The 19,943-nt window shown below is 36.4% G+C and overlaps 1 protein-coding gene across 1 annotated transcript in view; it reads right to left on the bottom strand.

The window, feature by feature from the left end:
• Cenpf (centromere protein F) overlaps positions 1–17,300 on the bottom strand; it is a 48,948-nt gene extending 31,648 nt beyond the window's left edge. Inside the window, exons 1-6 of the mRNA XM_076831750.1 lie at positions 17,139–17,300; positions 15,552–15,748; positions 11,047–11,153; positions 10,544–10,635; positions 8,098–8,389; positions 6,339–6,541 (exon numbers count right to left, since the gene is read on the bottom strand). Of these exons, the coding sequence (XP_076687865.1) occupies positions 6,339–6,541; positions 8,098–8,389; positions 10,544–10,635; positions 11,047–11,153; positions 15,552–15,748; positions 17,139–17,300 (1,053 nt within the window). The remainder of the gene's footprint in view (positions 1–6,338; positions 6,542–8,097; positions 8,390–10,543; positions 10,636–11,046; positions 11,154–15,551; positions 15,749–17,138) is intronic.
• Positions 17,301–19,943: the final 2,643 nt, after the last annotated feature.

The raw sequence follows: 19,943 nt of genomic DNA on the forward strand, positions 1-19,943 counted from the left end.
TACTGCCTTCCTAATACCTAGTTATCCATAAAGTAAATTTGAAAATGTGAACTACATGAAAATTTAGAATGCTCTTCTAAAACAGATTGGAACAAAAGAGTCGTAATTCTTTAAGTGGTGAAATCCATTCCTCTATATCATCCCCTTATGCTCAAATCCTTAAACTGCCCTCTAAAACCACTCTAAGGACCCAGGGGATAATAAGAAAACTTTGTCTGGGTGGAAAGGAACTCTTCACTCCAAAAGAAATGTGTCCGAAATTGGCAAATCTCTCTATGATTTTTTTCTCTAAGACTCTTCATAGTCTAATTTATAGCTATTAGAAATATTAGAAATATAACTGGGAATTCAGAGAAAAAGAAAACACTATATAACACTTTGCTGGAAGACCAGTCAGACACCAATTATTAAGTAACCAGAGATGAAAAGTGTAGAGTTGGTCAATAATGACTAAATGATTTTAGAAATTTCAGAACTTTAAAAATATCAAATTTAAACAGCAAAATTTTGAAACACTGGTTCGAACCAGTCCACTACATGGAACATTATGACACTTTTGTCATTATTTTTATATCATCCTTGAGTTTTCAAATGCCCAAGAAAGAGAATTAAAGAGATTACAACAATAATAGGTATGAATTCAACAAATATTTATTAACAGACTACTTTAGTTTACGAACTGTTGTAGGCACTGAAGATATAACAGTAAATAACTCAGACACAAACCACTGCCCAGATGATGGCCTAAAATTTGGATGATTGACAATTCTCAGGGGAAAAAGAAAAAAAAAAAAAAAACATATACAAAACCTACATGTACTACTAATGAACCCTTGATGCCCTCTACTGGCATTCCCTCAAACTGCAACAGTATCCACTAATCCTATCTCAGAATCAACAATCCTTTCCTATTAAGACATTGTAGGTTTAAAAAGACCCTTTACAAGGTATTTATATTTTATATAAACCTTTCTAAATGGCATTTTAGTATCAATAATGCACAATCCATGTAAAAATAGCTAATCAGTAGGTGTCATAAATGCTCCATGGTGTTCTAAAATAAGTGTCCAGAGCTCAAGTCCTTTGAAAGTATGTAACATGTGACCCTGTACACTTCTTTAAGATTTCTGCATATATTTTTAAAAATTCCCAAGAATCAATGAATGGGATGGATTCAAACTAAAAAGCTTCTTCTCAGCAAAAGAAACAATCAGTGAGGTGAGGAGAGAACCTATATTTGGAGCAAATTTTTACTACAAGCACATCAGATAGAGCACTAATCTATAGGATATATAAAAAACTCAAAAATCTTAACACCAAAAAAAAACCAAATAACCCGATCAATAAATGGGCCAAGGAACTGAACAAACACCTCTCAGAAGATGATATACAATTAATCAACAAAGATATGAAAAAATGTTCAACATCTCTAGCAATTAGAGAAATACAAATAAAAACCACTCTAAGATTTCATCTCACTCCAGAATACAAACAACAATAAGTGTTGACGAGGATGTGGGGGAAAAGGCACACATTGACACAGCCACATCAATGTTTATAGCAGCACAATTCACAATAGCTAAATTGTGGAACCAACCTAGATGCCCTTCAATAGATAAATAAATAAAGAAACTGTGGTATATATACACAATGGGATATTACTCAGCATTAAAAGAAAATAAAATCATGGCATTTGCAGGTAAATGGATAGAATTGGAGAATATCATCCTAAGTGAAGTAAGCCAATCCTAAAAAAACAAAGACCAAATGTTTTCTCTGATATGTGGGTGCTGATCTATAATGGGGGTGGGAGGGGAGCATAGGAGAAATGGAGGAACTTTAGATAGGGCAAAGGGGAGGAGGGATAGAGAGGGGGGATTGAGGGTAGGAAAGATGGTAGAATGAGATGGACCTCATTACCCTAAGTACATGTACGAAGACACAAATGGCATGACTACTTTTTTGCACAACCAGAGACATGAAAGTGTGTGCTCTATATGTATACTATAAATTGAAATGCATTCTGCTGTCATGTATAACAAATTAGAATAAATAAATTTAAAAATATATATGAGTACTGAACTCCAAGTCTGCAGCCAGCCCCAACACTCTTTTCTCATGAATTTAAGCCTTGTACCTCACAAAGTCTACAAATACTTGGGGGAAAAAATATATTATAAAATAGCTAACATTCACTTAAGAATACAGTATTAGAATCCAGGCCAGTATTAGAATCCAGGCGTGGTCGCACACACCTGTAATCCTAGCAGCTCATGAGGCTGAGACAGGAGGATTGAGAGTTCAAAGTCAGCCTCAGCTATGGTAAGCAAGCTGAGGCACTAAGCAACTCATTGAGACCCGTCTCTAAATGGGGATATGGCTCGGTGATCTAGTGCCCCTGAGTTCAATCCCCAGTACCCAAAAAAAAACCAGTATTACATTAGCTCTATTTAATAAGTAGTTGTAATGTCTAGGCCAGGAAAAACAACTTCAGTAAAACATTTCACAAACTGGATTTTCAGTTAAGGTGAATTTGTAGCTAGCTGGGAGAAAAAAGGAATCCAGAAAGCATTAAACAAATGAGTGTTTGGAACCTGGAAGGAACACTAATAGAAAGAAAGCCAGATTTATGTTCTCAGCACTGGTCTACTCAAACAAATTTAACTCAAGATCTGTTAAGAAAAAAATTTCATCAGATATGTTAGAGCAAGGATTTGGTGATTTTTGTCTCAACAAAACTAACAAGATAAAATGTAAAAGAATAATGGTAATTCTTACATACAAGAAGTCCTGGCCAAGCAGGAATTCAATTATCTTAATTGAATAAGAACTCAACAATAAGCTCTGATAATAATAACAACTAATGTCATTACATGTTCACCATGTACCAGGTACTAAAGCCTTTACAAAAAATTATCTCAATCTTTACACTGACCTTCGGCCCAGCTATCATCATTAACATCACTTTATTGATTAGTTGACTGTTCAGAAGTTAATTAAACAGTTCCAAAAGCAACACAATTAGAATGTAGCAGGGCCAGAGCTCAAATCCAACTCCTTCTATCTTGAAAGACCAAATTCCTATTACACATTCTGTGTCAACAGAATAAGTGCACAGATCCGGAGAGGCCACGTCCCACTAAGGCTCCACTGCTCTTTCACACATCTAGTCAATGCTCCTTAAGAGGTCCCTGCATAAAGCACTGCACGAGGAGAATGTGGAAAAACGGCTTCTACTTCCAGAAAGATGGAATAAACACACTTTTCCCTATTAATCCCAATAAGAACAAAATAAAAACTCTGGACAGTAAGATGGACATAAGAAAGAGTGGAGAGACAGTGGCAGACTGATGAGGGAGCTCGGGACCCCAGAAAAAACACCCTACTACTGACAACCCAAAATCTCAATGTAGCAGAAATACCCTTTAGGAATGAAGATGAAAACAATATATCCTCAAGTGAAGGAAAATTGAAAGAATGTGTGGCCAACAGACCTACTTTAAAAGAATGAGTACAGGAAGTTCTCTAAACTGAGAAGAAAGGATGAAAGAAGGATCCCTGGGAGGCATCTAGAAAGAAAGAACAAGTTAAACAACAATATGAACATATGTAACAAATATATATATATATATTTTTTAGTTGTCAAAGGACCTTTATTTTACTTATTTATATGTGGTACTGATAATCGAACCCAGTGCCAAACACATGCTAGGCAAGTGCTCTACCACTGAGCTACAAACCCAGGCCTCCTTCTGTTCTTGAGCTTTTTAAAATAAGTTCAACAATTGATACCAAAATTATAAGTCAATATAGTACCAAATATACCCATAGAAACTAAGAAGATTATTTTATAAATAGGGAAGGATATAAAAGCATGAAAAGAAAGATAAATGTTTTATAATTTATTAGAACTGGTAAAACAAAGTCATCAATAGAATGTGATAAAGTATGTGTATATAATAAAACATCCAGTACAATCATTATAGAAGTTAAACTCAGAAAGTTAAGGGTCTTATGTTTTCTGTCATATGTGGAAGCTAGAAAGGAAGAGGAAAACAAAGGTAAGGGCAGATCTCATGAAAATCAAAGAGATGCGAAGAGGAAAGGGACCAAGGGATGGGGAGCAGGAGGAGTACTCAGGAATGATACTGGCCAACTTACATTGTTATATTGTGTATCACGGCATGTAGGAACATGTAACAACAAATCCCATCAGTATGAATAACTATAATGGACCAATAAAAAATGTGGGGTGAGGGGGAACACAGTGGAAGAGTGCATTAAAAAATATCACTCAACTATATACATTCTACATGAAACTCACTTCAAATTAACAATGTAGGCATATTAAAAGTCAAAAGACAAGAATACATAAATTTGACAACTTAGAGAAATACACAAACTATTCCAATTCTCCCAGTATGAAATAGGTAACTTTAATAGTTTTATAATTGCTAAAGAAATGGAATTTATCATTCTAAAGCTCCCCAAAAGAAATCTCCAGGCCCAAAAAAATTCACTAGAGAATTCTCTCAAATGCATAAAGAAGAAAATATACCAATTGTATTCAATCTTTCAGAAATTGAAGAAGAGGGAAGACTTTCTTATTCATTTTATAAAACTAGAATTACCTTGATACAAATGTCAGACCAAGATGGTAGAAAAAAAAGAACAAACTAATATCCCTCATGAAAGTATGCACAAAAATCTTAACTAGTTTTTAGCAAATAAAATTCAGAAATATATAAAAAGAATTATATAACAAAACCAACTATAAATAAAACCAAGTGGGGTTTATTCCCAAAATGTAAGACTCATTCAAATATGTAGAATTCAGTGTAATCCAACACCTTAACAATTTATTATTTTATACAACTGCAACAATCTATAATTATCTCAAAACAAAAAAAAAAAAATAATTATTTAATTAAAGGAAGAAAGGAAGGAAGGATGGACAGACCTATCCAAAGAAAGCAAAAAGGGGATGCCAGAGAAAATATCTTATGAGGAAAGGAGCTCACAAGAATAAGAAACACATTAAAAATCCAGAGTTAGACCAGGCTGGGTGCTGTGGTGCATGCCTGTAATCCCAGTAGCTTGGGAGCCTGAGATAGTAAAATCCTGAGTTCAAAGACAGCCTCAGCAACAGCAAGGCCCTAAGCAATTCAGTGAGACCCTGTCTCTAAATAAAATACAAAATAAGGCTGGGGATGTGGCTCAGTGGCTGAGTAACCTGAGTTCAATCCCCGGTACCCAAAAAAATAAAAAGTTAGTCCAAGACAGCAGGAAACTCCAAGCAGACAGGAAGATAAAAGCAAACAATGGGTCCAGAGGAAGATTAGGTTCAGGAGAATTCAAATCATTATTGTTAGTCTTAAGATGTAATTCATTTTCCTCCATAATACTTGTTACCACATACTACACTATCTATGTTTACTTATTTGTTTTTGTTATTTTCTGCCTCCCTCCATTACGATGAAGCTCCATAAGGCAAGGATATTTGTCTATTACCACTGTATCCCCAGGTCTAGAACAGTGCCTAATATATTGTAGGCACTAAATAAATAAATGAGTGAATAAACAAATGAGTAATAGAAAAAGGAGACAACTGGTAAGGTAGATACAGGCCAAAGCAAAAATAAATTATCAAAGAAATAGGAAGGCTAGTCTTAAGATTCAATGGCAAGGGACTGGGGTTGTGGCTCAGTGGTAGAGCACTTGCCTCACACATGTGAGGCACTGGGTTTGATCCTCAGCACCATATAAAAAATAAATAAACAAGTGTGACACTACTTTGTGTACAACCAGAGATATGAAAAATTTTGCTCTCTATGTGTAATACGAATTGTAATGTATTCTACTGTCACATATAACAAATTAAAATAAATAAATAAACAAAATACAGTTATTGTGTTCATCCACAACTAAAAAATATTAAAAAAAAAAAAAAAAAAAAGATTCTATGACAAAGAGTATATTTACTGGATCCCACGAATAGATCAATTAAATTCCAGCACATCTTCCAAAACTGTTTAAAACCTCTATTTGTTTAAGTGCCTATGCTACGTGCCATACACTATGCCAGGAGCATTTTTCACAACCCCCAGAGACTTTATAAAAGAAACCAGTGACTTGCCCAAAGTTACTCAACTGGAAAAAGTCCAGCCATGATTGATTCTAGACCTATAATTCTAGTTTAACTCCATCAACACTGCCTAGAACACGCTAACAAAAATCATTACAAGCATTTATGTTATAAACTTAAGTATAAAACACTCTTTCCAAAGAACTTTATGAAAAGATGGCAACTTTTTAGTAATTCATGGAAAGTCAAGTACCTTGGTTGCTGCCTGGTCATACTGTGCTGTTGTTCTCACCAGTTCATCCTTATTTCTATTCAAAACTTTCTCCTTTTCAGTTAATTCCATTTTTGTTTTCTCCAGTTGGAGTTGCACCTCTAGAAATTTATTCACTTGGCCTTTCATTTCTTTTTCTTGTCCTTGTAGACGTAGTTCCAATTCATTAACCTTGCTTCTTAGCTCTTAAACCACAAATGAAAACAAACTCCAATTCATATATATTTTTACAAAATGTTCAGAATTTATTAGGTATTTTACTTTACTCTAACATCTTTGGTGAGATAAATATAAATAATTTTTATTACACACAGAAACTAACTGTATTTAATTTCAGTGGTTAATGTCTATTGTCTTTTTTTTTTTTCTCCTTTTCTTTTCTTTTTGTAGTGTTAGTGATTAGACCCAATGGTACACTACCAGTGAGCTACATACATCCCCAGCCCTTCTTATTTACTTGAGGCATGGTCTCACCATATTTCCTAGACTGGCATTGAACTTGAGATCCTCCTGCCTCAACCTCCCCAGTAGCTGGGATTAAAGATGTGTACCACCACACCCAACTCATTTGTATTTAAATATTCTATAGAAAGCAGAGAAATAGGTTTTCTTATGTTTTCACAGAGAAATATGGGGAGAAAATGCTTTTCTAAAATACAAACAGCATCTTACAGAGCTGCAAAAAAAAAAAATATATATACAACAAACACCTAAAATCTAAAATTATCACTTGGCTGGGCATGATGACACATGCCTGTGATCCCAGTGATGAGGAAAGCTAAGGTAGGAGGATAGTCAAGTTTAAAACCAGCCTCAGCAACTTAGCAAGGCCTCAAGCAACTTAGCAAGACCCTGTCTCAAAATTAAAAAATAAAAATAAAAAAGGGCTAGGGATGTGATTCAGTGGTAAAGCACTCCTGGGTTCAATTCCTGGTATCAAAAAATAAAAGTTACCACTTGGTATTATACACTGGCAAAAAATATTTGTTCTGTGCCCCAAATTAATGCTAAGCAGTAAAAATTCACCCTTGTACAGTCTCTGGTGGCTTTATCTTCAGTAAAAATCAAGATGGCGTGAAGCTCTCATACTACCAAATTTAACACTGATTCTTTTTTCCATTTTTTTCCTACATGCACACAATAGTGTTTCCAATGGCACTGGCAGCATGACAGCTCTCACCAGTGAACACTGAGAATGATTTCCAATATATCACAGTACTGTAAATTACCATATTCTCCAGAGTAGATTCCCAACACCACCTGGTACGCTTGGCTGTCAGCTGCTTCGTGACACAGCAGCCAGGGTTACAGGTTTGCTCCCATATGGACAGCCTGGCAGTGCAGGGAAAAGCTGCTCTGCTGATACACACCCTGCCTCTGGCCAAAGCTGGTCAGAACATAGGCTTTTTCCATGGGCCACAACAGGAGCCAGATAAGAAGTGTGGAGAGTGCAAACTGTTACCAACCTATTTGCTCCACTTCAGGAAAGATAAATCTAAGCCTCTCAGCCTACTTTTAAAGGCTCAGGGCACCAGCTTTCAATACAAATAAAAGTACTTTTCAAATCTGTGATGTCTTTTTTACTATTGAAAAGACAGTATTTCACATCATCAGTCAGGGATGTTGACCACTGATATGTCTAAAACACATAAGCACGAACCAGGAATAAAAATATCTGGAAATGCCTCTGAAGTTATCTCAGAAAATTTTAATTTAAACTTAATTTAGCTATAGAAGTTACCTTGATTTTGAGCTTTACATTGATCCAAAAGATGAGAATTGCTAGAATTATCACAACCACTGCTACTAACATCTCTTTTTCCTGTTTGAAAAGTTGATCTGCTTGGAGTCACCTCTTCTTCCCCAAAAATGTGAGATGCAAAGAAATCTCTCCTATTTGGAGTTTTCTGAGAATTAGAGGAAAGTCTATTTGGTGTCTTCTCCTGTTGCCACGAGAACACAGATGATGATGTCTGATGTCGAGCAATCTCCCGATGACTCATGAGGGTTTGGGGAACAGCCTGGCTAGCTTTCTGTAAAAACAGAAACTCTTTAGAGACCATTGGAAATTGCAATATTCAAGACTATTTCTTTTTTTTTTTTTAATGTGGTACTGAGGATTGCATTCAGTGCCTCATGCATGCTAGGCGTGTGTTCTACCTCTGAGCCCCAACCCCAGCCCCACAAGACTATTTCTTTTCAGGTAGAATATTTTCAGGTAGAATATAAAGCTAAAATTACAAGCTGTTGACACTTGCATTGCATACCGTCAAGTCAAAGAAACCATTAAGTCCCAATTTGCAGTGATAGAATATTCTAAATGTCAATCTTCTTGTCATTGAAGGGGCAAGCCGTATCATCTAAGGCCTGACCTTTTTCAAAAGGACTTTTTTCTGCATTGCTTATGAACTCCACTCAACATGTGAGTATTTGCTGACATTTTAAATACCAAAATTGGCTTTCCTTTGCCTATCGTTGGTCACCTTTCTACAACTTCAGAATCAAAATTAAATATTAGCCTGCAGAACCCTTTCAACCATATCACTTCTCCCAAAAATGCTATTTAGGATGTTTTGTATTACAGAAAACACACATTTGTGAATTATCTACAGTTCTAAATTGCTCTTTCTCACAAATATCAAGACTTGGCTCTAGATGCTACGTTAAACTTTTTATACCAAGAACTTGATTTTTGCCATAGGAAGAGGTTTAGTGTTGATAAAGATTCACATTCCACATAAAGTAACTATGGGAGAAACAATGTCAGGGGCAGAACAGGTACCAATGACTGAACTGGATGACAAAGCACATGACATTTCTAGGACAAATGAGAAAATTATTACTTTTCATTCATCTTGAGGAGCAATGCCTTTGGTGAACTCAAAACAAGGGTTAAAGGCATGAGAAGGTAAATACTTGTTAAAATTCTAAAAAATAGCCAGGTGCAGTGGCACACTCCTGTAATCCCAGCAACTCAGGAGGCTAAGGCAGGAGGATCAAGAGTTCAAACCCAGCTTCAACAACTTAGCAAGGCCCTAAGCAACTCAGTAAGGTCCTAAGAAACTCAGTGACACCTTGTCTCTAATAAAATATAACACAGGGCTGGAGTTGTGACTCAGTGTTAAGCACCCCAGAGTTCAATCCCTGACACCAAAAAAAAAAAAAAAAAAAAAAAAATTCTATGATATAGGTTGATTTTGATTCTCAAAAGTTAAAGGGGCCTGCTTATAAATGCACCCTTAAACTGTTTGCTGAAGTATGCCACCTTAGTAAGTTTCTATGTTTATTACATTAAGTTCCTAACTAGGAGCCAGGTGTGTTGGCACACACCTGTAATCCCAGTGGCTTGCCTCAGCAAAAAGCAAGGCACTAAGCAACTCAGTGAGACCCTTTCTTTAAATACAATACAAAATAGGGCTAGGGATGTGCCTCAGTGGTCAAGGGCCCCTGAGTTCAATTCCTGGTACCAAAAAAAAAAAGTTCATAACTAGGAAATGTATTATAAGTACCAAACTTAGATTTTTTTAAGAAAATGACACCATGTGAACAGAACTGGTGAAGGTAAAATCAACAGGCATCAGGTATTTTCAAAGTCAGTCCCTGAACTACATGTAGGGGTTTTAGAAACCTGCATTATTTTTTAATTTTATTGACATTGAATAAACTTCTTTGCCATTTTCTGTTTGTTTATGCATATCAAAATGAAGTGCAAACCCCTTCTCAGCAGCTTATTTTTTTTAAAAATTGAGAAAATTGAGTTGATAACATTCTTCTCCGAAATGAACATGTCACAAATAACATGTCCCTAGTAGCAATCACATTTCATCAGAGGACCATATAGGAAGCAGCCGCCTCCAGGTGCCAAAGCCAGCCAGTATCAGGAATAACTCTTGGGTCCTGCTCTCTCCAAACAAACTTCTTATCCCTAGATCTTAATAAGGGAATAATTATATGGCTATGGTTCTCCTAGAATTTAAGGACAAATTAACCTCTCTATTTTACTCACTCCTACCTAGTTTTAAAATTAAGAATTAACACTACCAATGAGCCAGGAATTGTTTCCAGTATAAGAAAAAAAAAATAATCAGCTCTACATAAAACAGATTCTTCTCTAATCTTGTTCTATCCTATAATCAAGGATTTCTATGAATGCATATTCTACACTAAAGGGCCCATCATTAACTTACTTTAGATTGCAAGGCTTTAACCTCTGCCTCTAATCTTTTTCGTTCTTCAACTTCTTTATTATATTTTTCTTTTAGATCTTCATACTTGGAACCTAAACATAGACAACAAATACTATTTTATTTCAGTCATTGATTTCATGAAGGAATTCACAGATCAATAATCACTGTGATAGTCTAGAAGTAGAGTATCATAGAGCACCAAGTAGAAGGAACATTTGGTTAGGGCAACAGATCAAAATATTGATCAAGTATCAACATACTTGGAGACACAGGAATGTTCTGAAACAATCTGTTTTAAAACACACCACACAAAGATAAAGTGAAAAAGGTGAGCACTTACCCCTGTGGCTCAACATAATTCCACAGACGTGCCAATGAATTTTTTTAAACACCGAAATTAAAAACTGAATTCACAGTTGAATTAATTTTTTACAGAATTAAAATCTCAAATTAAAAAATCTGTTAATACCAAGAAAAATAATCTTTACCACTGTAATAATGACTTGGTGTTAGTGGAGTTGCAAAAAGCTTTTGTGGTGTATTGCACAGATTCAGGGAGACATCTGCAGACTGCGTAGCTTGTTGACTTCTTTCAAGTTCAGATTTATACCTGTTAGAAAATAATGCAAAAGGTGACAAATCAGTTAGAAGAAAGGCTACAGAATACCAATGTCATACATTACCAGTGGAAAAAGGACTTACAAAGAAACCCATTGTTTAAGAACTACTAACCATAGACATTGAATAAAAATTAATTTAATAAGTGCTAATTATAAATGCAGTAATTCCTCAAAAGAATGGAGTCCAGTTACAGAAATATAACTATACGCCAATAATTAAAATGTTATAAAGACTTTAATGAAGATCTGTAATAACCACTACATCAGCAAAGAGTTGGAGGGTTGAGGATATATTACAACAAATTTTATATTCTAAGTCAAAGAAAGAATAGGGACTTGTAAGAACTCAGAACTTCGGAAACATGGGGAAAAAATTATATCATTGAAGCAATCACAAATCACAAGAATGGATGATACAACTTATGATATTTAATCATTTCAAAATCAGTCTTGATGTCTAGATCAGGCATTATATGACATTTTTATATAAAAAATTAATAATATACACCTAGAAAAGATATGGCTAGAAATAGTTACAAAGAAATGAGTTAAGTAATTTATATATGAATAGAATAATATTCCTATCCCACAAGTAAATTTTAAATACATCTCAGAACAAAATAATCCAGGTTAAAAAATGGTTCGATTCTGATGTTAAAGAATTTTCAACTCTTGCAAGTCTCTAATGTCTCAAATTTTGCTTAATGTAAGAAATAAAATCAACACCCTATTAAAATGGCTAAGGATATGCTCTCTTTCCTTGGGTACATTACTCAAAGCAAGGAGTGAAGAAAGTAGTAAAGGAAGTAAGTCAGTGCCCTTAATTTCTCCCAGCTCCAATTCAATCTGGGAAGGAAGAAACACCAATTGAGCTAAAAATAATGACAACTCAGCACATGAAAGCTTACAGTTGGGAAAGCAATGCCCAATAAAAATCTTCTGCTAGTATTTAAAGAGCAACAGCAAACAAGTGAAATTAATTTTTACGTTTTGTTAACTTGCCACTGTGCAGATACTCTCAGTTTGACTTGAAATTTAAAAATTGAAACATTTTTTGTAAACTAGTACGCAATATACATTTACAACACATCTCAATTAGGAGCACATTTTAAGAGCCATATGTAGTCAGTGGGTACCATATTGGCAGTGCAAGTGTATAGGCTATAAAAAGGCGTAACAAGCTGATTCTAGAGACAAATTTTGAAGAACCTTACAAAATTAATGTTTCTTTTCCCTCTCAAATTCACATCTTACTTCCTTTTCACTATCCTTTCATTTATAAACAAAAAATATATACTTTATCTTAATATTAAGTAAAAATATATCCTACTGCATTTATACTTTGTATATTCTACTCTTTTATAGACATGCTCTTTTATAAATGATGTATAAAATGGTTTTTCATTGTACTCCCTTCTGGATGCCAAGGGGTCCGCTTTTCTCTCCCTTGGTCCAATACATTTTTGTTTCTGAATATGACTGTGTGTGTGTGTGTGTGTGTGTGTGTTTAATCTAAATCTCTCCTCTATAGTATTTTTTAAATAAATATGTTTAGAAAATTACCAGCAAAAAAAAAGAAGAAAAGGTTCCTGTTCTCATAGAACTAAGTGACATAGAAGTTATCTTTTTAACATGCAACTTACAAATAGCCATCATTCTACATGAATAGGAAGAAAAATTAGAAAAATTATTTTTATACAGGAAAATTATCACCTTCACAGAAAGACGAGAGTGATTTTTAAATATTTTAACTTTCAAAAATATTGTTGATATGTAGTTATGAAGCCAGATTTAAAATTAGGTAGTCAGTGTTCTCTGGTGTTATTCTTCAACACTGGGGAAGCAAGGACTCGTCACCGGTCAACAGTGGTAACAGTTACAATTAAAATTATTATAGCTATGCCAGAAAAATTAATTTCATGATGTCAAGGTATTCATTAGTTACAAAGGGAAAAAAAACAGTAGCGGTCCGGGACCTTTACAAAGGAAGAAACTTAAGTTACAGACATCTGATATGCTATACGGAAGAAAAGCACATTGGTACTTCTGCAGTAAAATTCATAACCCCAATCTGATCCAGTGATTCTCAACCAGAGAAAATTTCACTCTCCCAAAGGACATTTAGCAAAGCCTGGAGACTTGTTTGATCATCCCAATGGAATGGAGTAGATGATACTGGCATCTAGTGGTTAGGAGATACGGATGCTGTCCAGTATCCTACAACAAGCAGGTAATCCAGTCCAAAACATCAAGAGGGCTACTGTTCAGAAACACTGATCTAATCAGTAAAAAAAAAAAAAAAAAAAAAAATCAGCCAAACCCGAATTGAAGCCATTCTCCAAAACAACTGACAGGTATTTTTCAAAATATGAAGGTCACAAAGGATAAGGAACCACCACAACTTAGAAGAGGCAGAGAAAACCTCAACTAAATGCAGTGTGGAATCCTGAGCACAGAAAAAGGACATGACTAGTAATACCAGTGAAACTCTAATGAAATCTATAGTTAATAGTACAAAATCAGTGTTATTTCCTGCTTGGGAGTGTATATAAGGTGTTAACAACAGAAGAAATCTGGATAAAGGATATAAGAGAACTCTACTAGGCTTGCAAATTTTCTTCAAGTCTCAAGTTACTTCAAAAATAAGGTGGTGGTTGTTTACTTTTTAATTTCTGTGTATGTTTGTGGAATCAATGGGACAATGTACTTAAGTCCTTTAAGCTATTATCACTCTGTTGAGGGCCACAGCCCAGTCCTTGCTTTCCACATTGAGGTTTAGAAATCCTCCTATATTGTGCAAACTTTCGTTTGTTTTATTCCTGTACTTTGATGATTTCTGCATTTAATGTCTCTGAGCATCTGGAGTTTATTTTGATGGACATAATGTGTGGATTTCATGTTCTTACCTTCATCATTAGGCATCTTTGAAATGGTCCCACTACCTTTTATGGAATCATTTGGCTTTCTCCAAAGAGGGGTGGCACCTGGTTGAGAGGTGACTGCCAGCAAGCCATTGAGATGATGATGGTTAAATTAAGCTGTGTATTCAATTGTATATAGACCCCTGCTGTCCGTCTTGGGGCTACTTTGGAGTTCTCGCAGGGATTCCTGGGGAGTTCGTGTAGGTGGGTGACTTTCCAGTGGAGGGAGTTCTGGTTGGAGTGGTGTTCCTGGAAGGGGCGCGTGGGTGGCGTTGGGCAATAAAGGAGTTCCTGTTTGAACCTACAAGTGCCTCTTGGCGGCTGGGTTATTTTGTGCCCAGGCAGACTGCAGCATCACTCACTATTATTTTGACAAAATTCTATCATTAGAATATACCCTTGGGGCTGGGGATGTGGCTCAAGCGGTAGCGAACACACTGGCCTGGCATGCGTGCGGCCCGGGTTGGATTCTCAGCACCACATACAAACAAAGATGTTGTGTCCGCCGAAAATAAATATTAAAAAATTCTCTCTCTCTCTCACTCTATCTTTAAAAAAAAAGGGGGGGTATACCCTTTCTAAGCTAGCAATGATTGGACTCCATTGAATTTATTTGTATTAACACCTCCAATTGGGGGATTTTTTTTAATGAAAGTGGTACTAAACAACTTTTTTATTGCTTAAACTGGCAAACTGATTTTATAATGCTTAAAATGAAAGATGGAACTCTCAGAGAAGAATCTCAGTAGGAACCTCTTCAGGACTTCACTTACTCCCTCCAGCTTAGAACCTATGGTGTATTACTTAAACCACTCTCTGTGACTCCTTGACTTAAAGCTCATGAGAAATCTTTTGCTTAGTTTTGCTTTACCCTCAATTATTCCATTGTACTCAATCCCATTATCCTGCCCCAAACAAACTTAAACCAATCTGCCCATTCAGTTTTTCAGCACTTCAGATCCCAGATGCTATAAGAAACCCTCACCTCACCCTACCCTACACACTCCTCCATATTGGTTCTGCTACAAATTTCTAATCTGCAACTTCAACTGGGCCTTTTTTGCTCCTCAATCCTTTCACAATTCCCTAGTTTTAGTTCTCCCCTTCATTCTCTATAATAGCTTTTCCAGCCAGAGAAAACATGAGCCATCAGGATAAGCCATGCTTTCACTTCCTTCCATCTATTAGTGACCATTATTAACAAGTGAGTTATTATCCATTATTGTATCATCCCAGTGACCAATATAGCATCTATCGCATGGACCAGCCTAATAAAGTTAAATGAATAAATAAGCAACCATTTGATGAATTTGTATTGAGCCATGTCATAACTGAACTGGATCACTGCTTACTCCACCAGAGGAAAAATATATTTCAAAATATATCAACTATATCATTAAAGAAAATAATAAATGTATCTGATGACATAGAAATAATATTCATATAAATCCCATTCAAATAAATTACCTTTTAAGTTCCTGTTCCAGTTTTTCTATTTGTTTTTTGCCTGCACTCAATTGTCCTTCTTGGAAATTCACTTGTGACTCCTTGACTTGAAGTTCATGAGAAATCTTTTGCTTAGTTTTCTCCAAATTTTCACATATTTCCATCAATCTTTGATTCTCCCTTTTCAGGTTTGTACCCTCGGTTTTTTCATTTTCAACCTAATAGGAATCATTGGGAAGGAAACAGGTCCCTTATTTTGCGAATTTACCAAGTGTACTTGTGGATTTAACAATCCTCTGAGGTAAAGTTGTAATAAGCAAGACGTCAATGTTTCTGAACAGAGAAATTTTAGGTCACCACATTCTGAAGCTTATAAACAGAAAAGTTCTACAAAATCACATTTTACACTATCTTTTGGTCAGGGCTACCCCTACTCATTCTATCAAGTCAAGCTTTAGCATCGTTTTAAGAATAAAAAAATTACAAATGAACACTATACCTCTCCCTCAGCAATTCATTTTCAAGTCTGGCTAAAGTCAGTTATTTCAAGAAATCAGAAAATTCTCCCACAAGCAAAAAAAAAAAAAAAAAAAAAAAAAAAAACATTTTAGAAGCAATGATCATACCACTACTTTGTTGGTTAATATAGAGGTAGAAAGAAGTACTATTTAAGTTTTCATTTATTAGCCCCAAAGAGAAATTGGGGAATACCAAGATAAAAAGCCCATGTCAGAAAGTGGTCTCCATTTTCTATAAAAAGACTGTAATAATAACCCGATTTGAAGCCAGAAACTTTGGCCTTTGCTGTGAAATGCAACTGCAATTTCCAATTCAGGTTCCCAAACAGAAGTTTAAAAGGAACTCAATAGCCCTAAATATCAGTAAATAGGCCGAAAAGCGAGAAAAGATCAAGAAAATTTGAGGCAATTAAAAATGTCTGAAGACATAGTGGGGTTGGGAGTGGGAGCATGGGAAGATTAGACAAACTCTAGACAGGGCAAAGGGATGGGAGGGGAAGGGAGGGGGCAGGAAAGACAGTGGAATGAGATGGACATCATTACCCTAAGTACATGTATGAAGACACAAACAATATGAATATACTTTGTATACAACCAGAGATATGAAAAATTGTGCTCTATAAGTGTAATATGAGTTATAATACATTCTGCTGTCATATATAACAAATTAGAATAAAAAAATTAAAACAAATTTTAAAAAAATAAAAAGTCTGAAGAGAAGGAAGGGGATTACCACAAAATCACTTCTAATTTTTTTAAAGTATTTTTTAGACATTGATGCATGACCAACGTGATTCTGCAACCTGTACACTCAGAAAAATGAGAAATTATATCCCTCTGATTCAAATATATGATATGTCAAGATCATTGCCCTGTCATTTGTAACTAATTAAATCAAATTTTTTAAAAAGTATTTTTTAGACATTGATGGACCTTTATTTCATTCATTTATTTATATGTAGTGCTAAGAATCGAATTCAGTCTGGGCAAGCACTCTACTGCTGAGCCACAACCCCAGCCCTCTCTCTAAATTTAAAGGTGAAATAATTAATCCAAAAAACAAGTGAATACTGTCAAATGTCATTGATACCTTCTGTTTCTGTTTTTGCAGTGCAGCCTCTAGAGTATCAAGTTGAAACTGTCTTTGCTGCTTTTCTTTCTTCAGTTTGTCTAGCTGTCCTTCAAGCTCTTGAATTTTCTGTAGAGCTCTTGTAGGGAGGCCTTCCTTCCATTCTTCCAAAGCCCAGCTCATTCTGTTCTCCTTTCTTTATTATTCCAACATTTATAAGAAAACTGAAAAGAATAACTAGACTGTTGGTCTTACTGCAGCAAAAGGAAACTTAAAGTCAGAGACTACCTCAAAGAATCAAGTTTCAAAAATTAACAACTTTCAAAAGATAATGCAGTGTATTTATCTTCTCCATCCTCTGAAAGGTGACTACCAATAATTCTGATTATGAAGTAGATAATACATTTGTTGGGTTTCCCCTTGCTTTTTGTTTTTCTTCTGTCTCAGTTTTGACTTCTTATATGGCTACCTGCTTTCTACTGCTTAGTTTGCTTTCATTACACAAAACATGAATAATTTGCTCTAAGGTTGTTTTCAGGTGAAATATGCCCTACCTATAAACAAATAAAGTACAAAATTAATTTGCAAATTCTCTTCTTTCCCTCTTCACATCAATAATTATGACTCACACCTTATCCCTCATCTTCTGGGAAAACTTTCTGAGATAAAAAGGAGCAACTTAGACGATAGAGGGAAATAAACAAGGAAAACTGGTAAGTTAAATGTTTTTCCACTCCAAAGCCTAACATACAGCTATGTAAATATATCTATCTAAATATATTTATATTTATAAATATACTTAATATATGCTACATATATAATTAACACACATTTTGACAAATTAAGGCATCAGCTCTCAGCCATCTACACTGACCCACTGGGACAAAAGAACAAAAAAGTAAACCTGAAAAATAAAATTTGAGGAGCATGGTTTGGGTGGGAGAAGGAAGACGGTAGAAGAAAATTCTGTATGTGAAGATTCCAGCAAGGAGGATTTTCAGGACTAACATCCTTTCCAGAAAAATGCTTTGTCTTTATATATTAAATATGTACAGGGCATTCTTCATGCCTCAATCACCTAACCCTTGTAAAATCCCCAGGGAATTCTTTTCTGTGACCCACCCATCCCCAGCTTTTCAGGCCCGCATTCACCTTTCCCTTTATCAAAATTCCCCTTCACTAAAAACCCGGAGTCCCCGCCTAAGGTCCCGGGGATGGTTAAGTATTCTGCCTCCTCTGGACAGGGTCCTCACGGACAGTATTCGTGTAGTTCATTTCTGGGTCATGACATAGCACAGCAGCACAGATCCTTCCCGATAAATGTGGAAGAGAGGAAAAGTGAGAAGAGGGAGGAGGAACCACCTCCTAACCAACAATAGGCACAAACTCCGCCGCCCAGACCAAAACAACAAAGGACTAGGTTCCTATTTCTAAATAGAAGCCATGGTTCCCGGAGAGCTGCTTGAAAATACCTGGTCATCTCCAGTTCTGTTACCTTAAGGAGGAGGAAACCGATTCCCCCAAAGTGCTAGCCCGTGACGGAACAGCTTCTCGGCTCCCTAGTATGAGCCGTTTCAGCCCGAGCCGAGGTGGGCCCACCCCAGGAACCTCACCCCACACTCCAGCGCGGTTAGGAGTGGGACCGGCCACCAGCACCACAGGGACGCGAGCGCGAGTCAGAGGCAACCCTGCCCAGTTAGAGGCAGCCCCTGCCCAGCATCCGCGGGCAGCAACTAGCGGTCACTGGGCCGGCCACCAGAGCCGGGACGCAGGCAGTACGCTCACCTTGCTACCTTGCTCTAAGGTTGTTTCTAAGGTTGTTGGAAGGAGAGAAAACAATCTCTCAGAGTGTCCGGTTCCGATGCAGCCTCCGCGAGGCTGAAGCCCTGATCCCGATTCAAACTGCCCGCGATCCACCCTCCCACTTCCGGCCCCGACCAAACTCCCCTTCAATTCTATTGGTCACTGTAAGGAGCTGTGCACCAATCAGTTTCCGTTCATTCGGCCTGCCGCCTCTGATTGGCTCTTTTGGATGAATTTTAAAAAACCAGCCCTCACTGCTGGTGGTGCCTGCGCCAGGGCTCAGAAGCATTTTTACTGTTGCCTTGGAGACCATGTGCTTTTGCTGAAGCTGGACTAAGTTTTGAACAGCTACTTCCGCAAGAGCCAGGGAATGGGCCGGCTCGATTAAAAGGGTGTGGCCTATCGCGGACTGACTGCGGGAGGGTGCTGTCTGGTGCAAACTTACACATATCTACTTCTGTATTAAATTTAAGACGTAAATACAAAGTACTAAGCTTGTCATGCATTCTTCAACCAGCGAAAATTCTTAATTCTTTGAGAGAACTATTAGCCTTATTTAAAAGTTAACTGAAGCACGTAGAAGCCAAGTAATTTGAAATTGGATCCAGACAGACAGACTCCCCCTTTTTCCTGCTGACCTCTATTGATCACGTTTTGAAGGGGATGATTCTGAACACTTGCTAACCGGAATTTGAGGGGAAAACATTCCATCAGACTCAAATACTCAGAAATATTGCATCAAAATTGGATGTAATTAATTTCTCCTTTTTATGAAGCCCACTGATTTTGTATATTCTTATATAATTGTTTCTTTTGCTATTCAACTACAAGTAAGCTTCTAAACGCAAGAGCAAGCTGGGACTTGCTAAATTAATATGTCTAATGTGTTGTTCTCTTCAATAAGTTCCAAACACTACCTTTCATTGAAGTATTCCTAGAGCCTAGTCTGCTCTTCACCTGTCACTGAAATTCCGTTGATCCTTCAGTACCCAATTCAAAAGGCATTTTCTTTATGAAAACTCT

This window comes from Callospermophilus lateralis, chromosome 13 (assembly GCF_048772815.1).
Source record: "Callospermophilus lateralis isolate mCalLat2 chromosome 13, mCalLat2.hap1, whole genome shotgun sequence".
NCBI lineage: Eukaryota > Metazoa > Chordata > Mammalia > Rodentia > Sciuridae > Callospermophilus > Callospermophilus lateralis.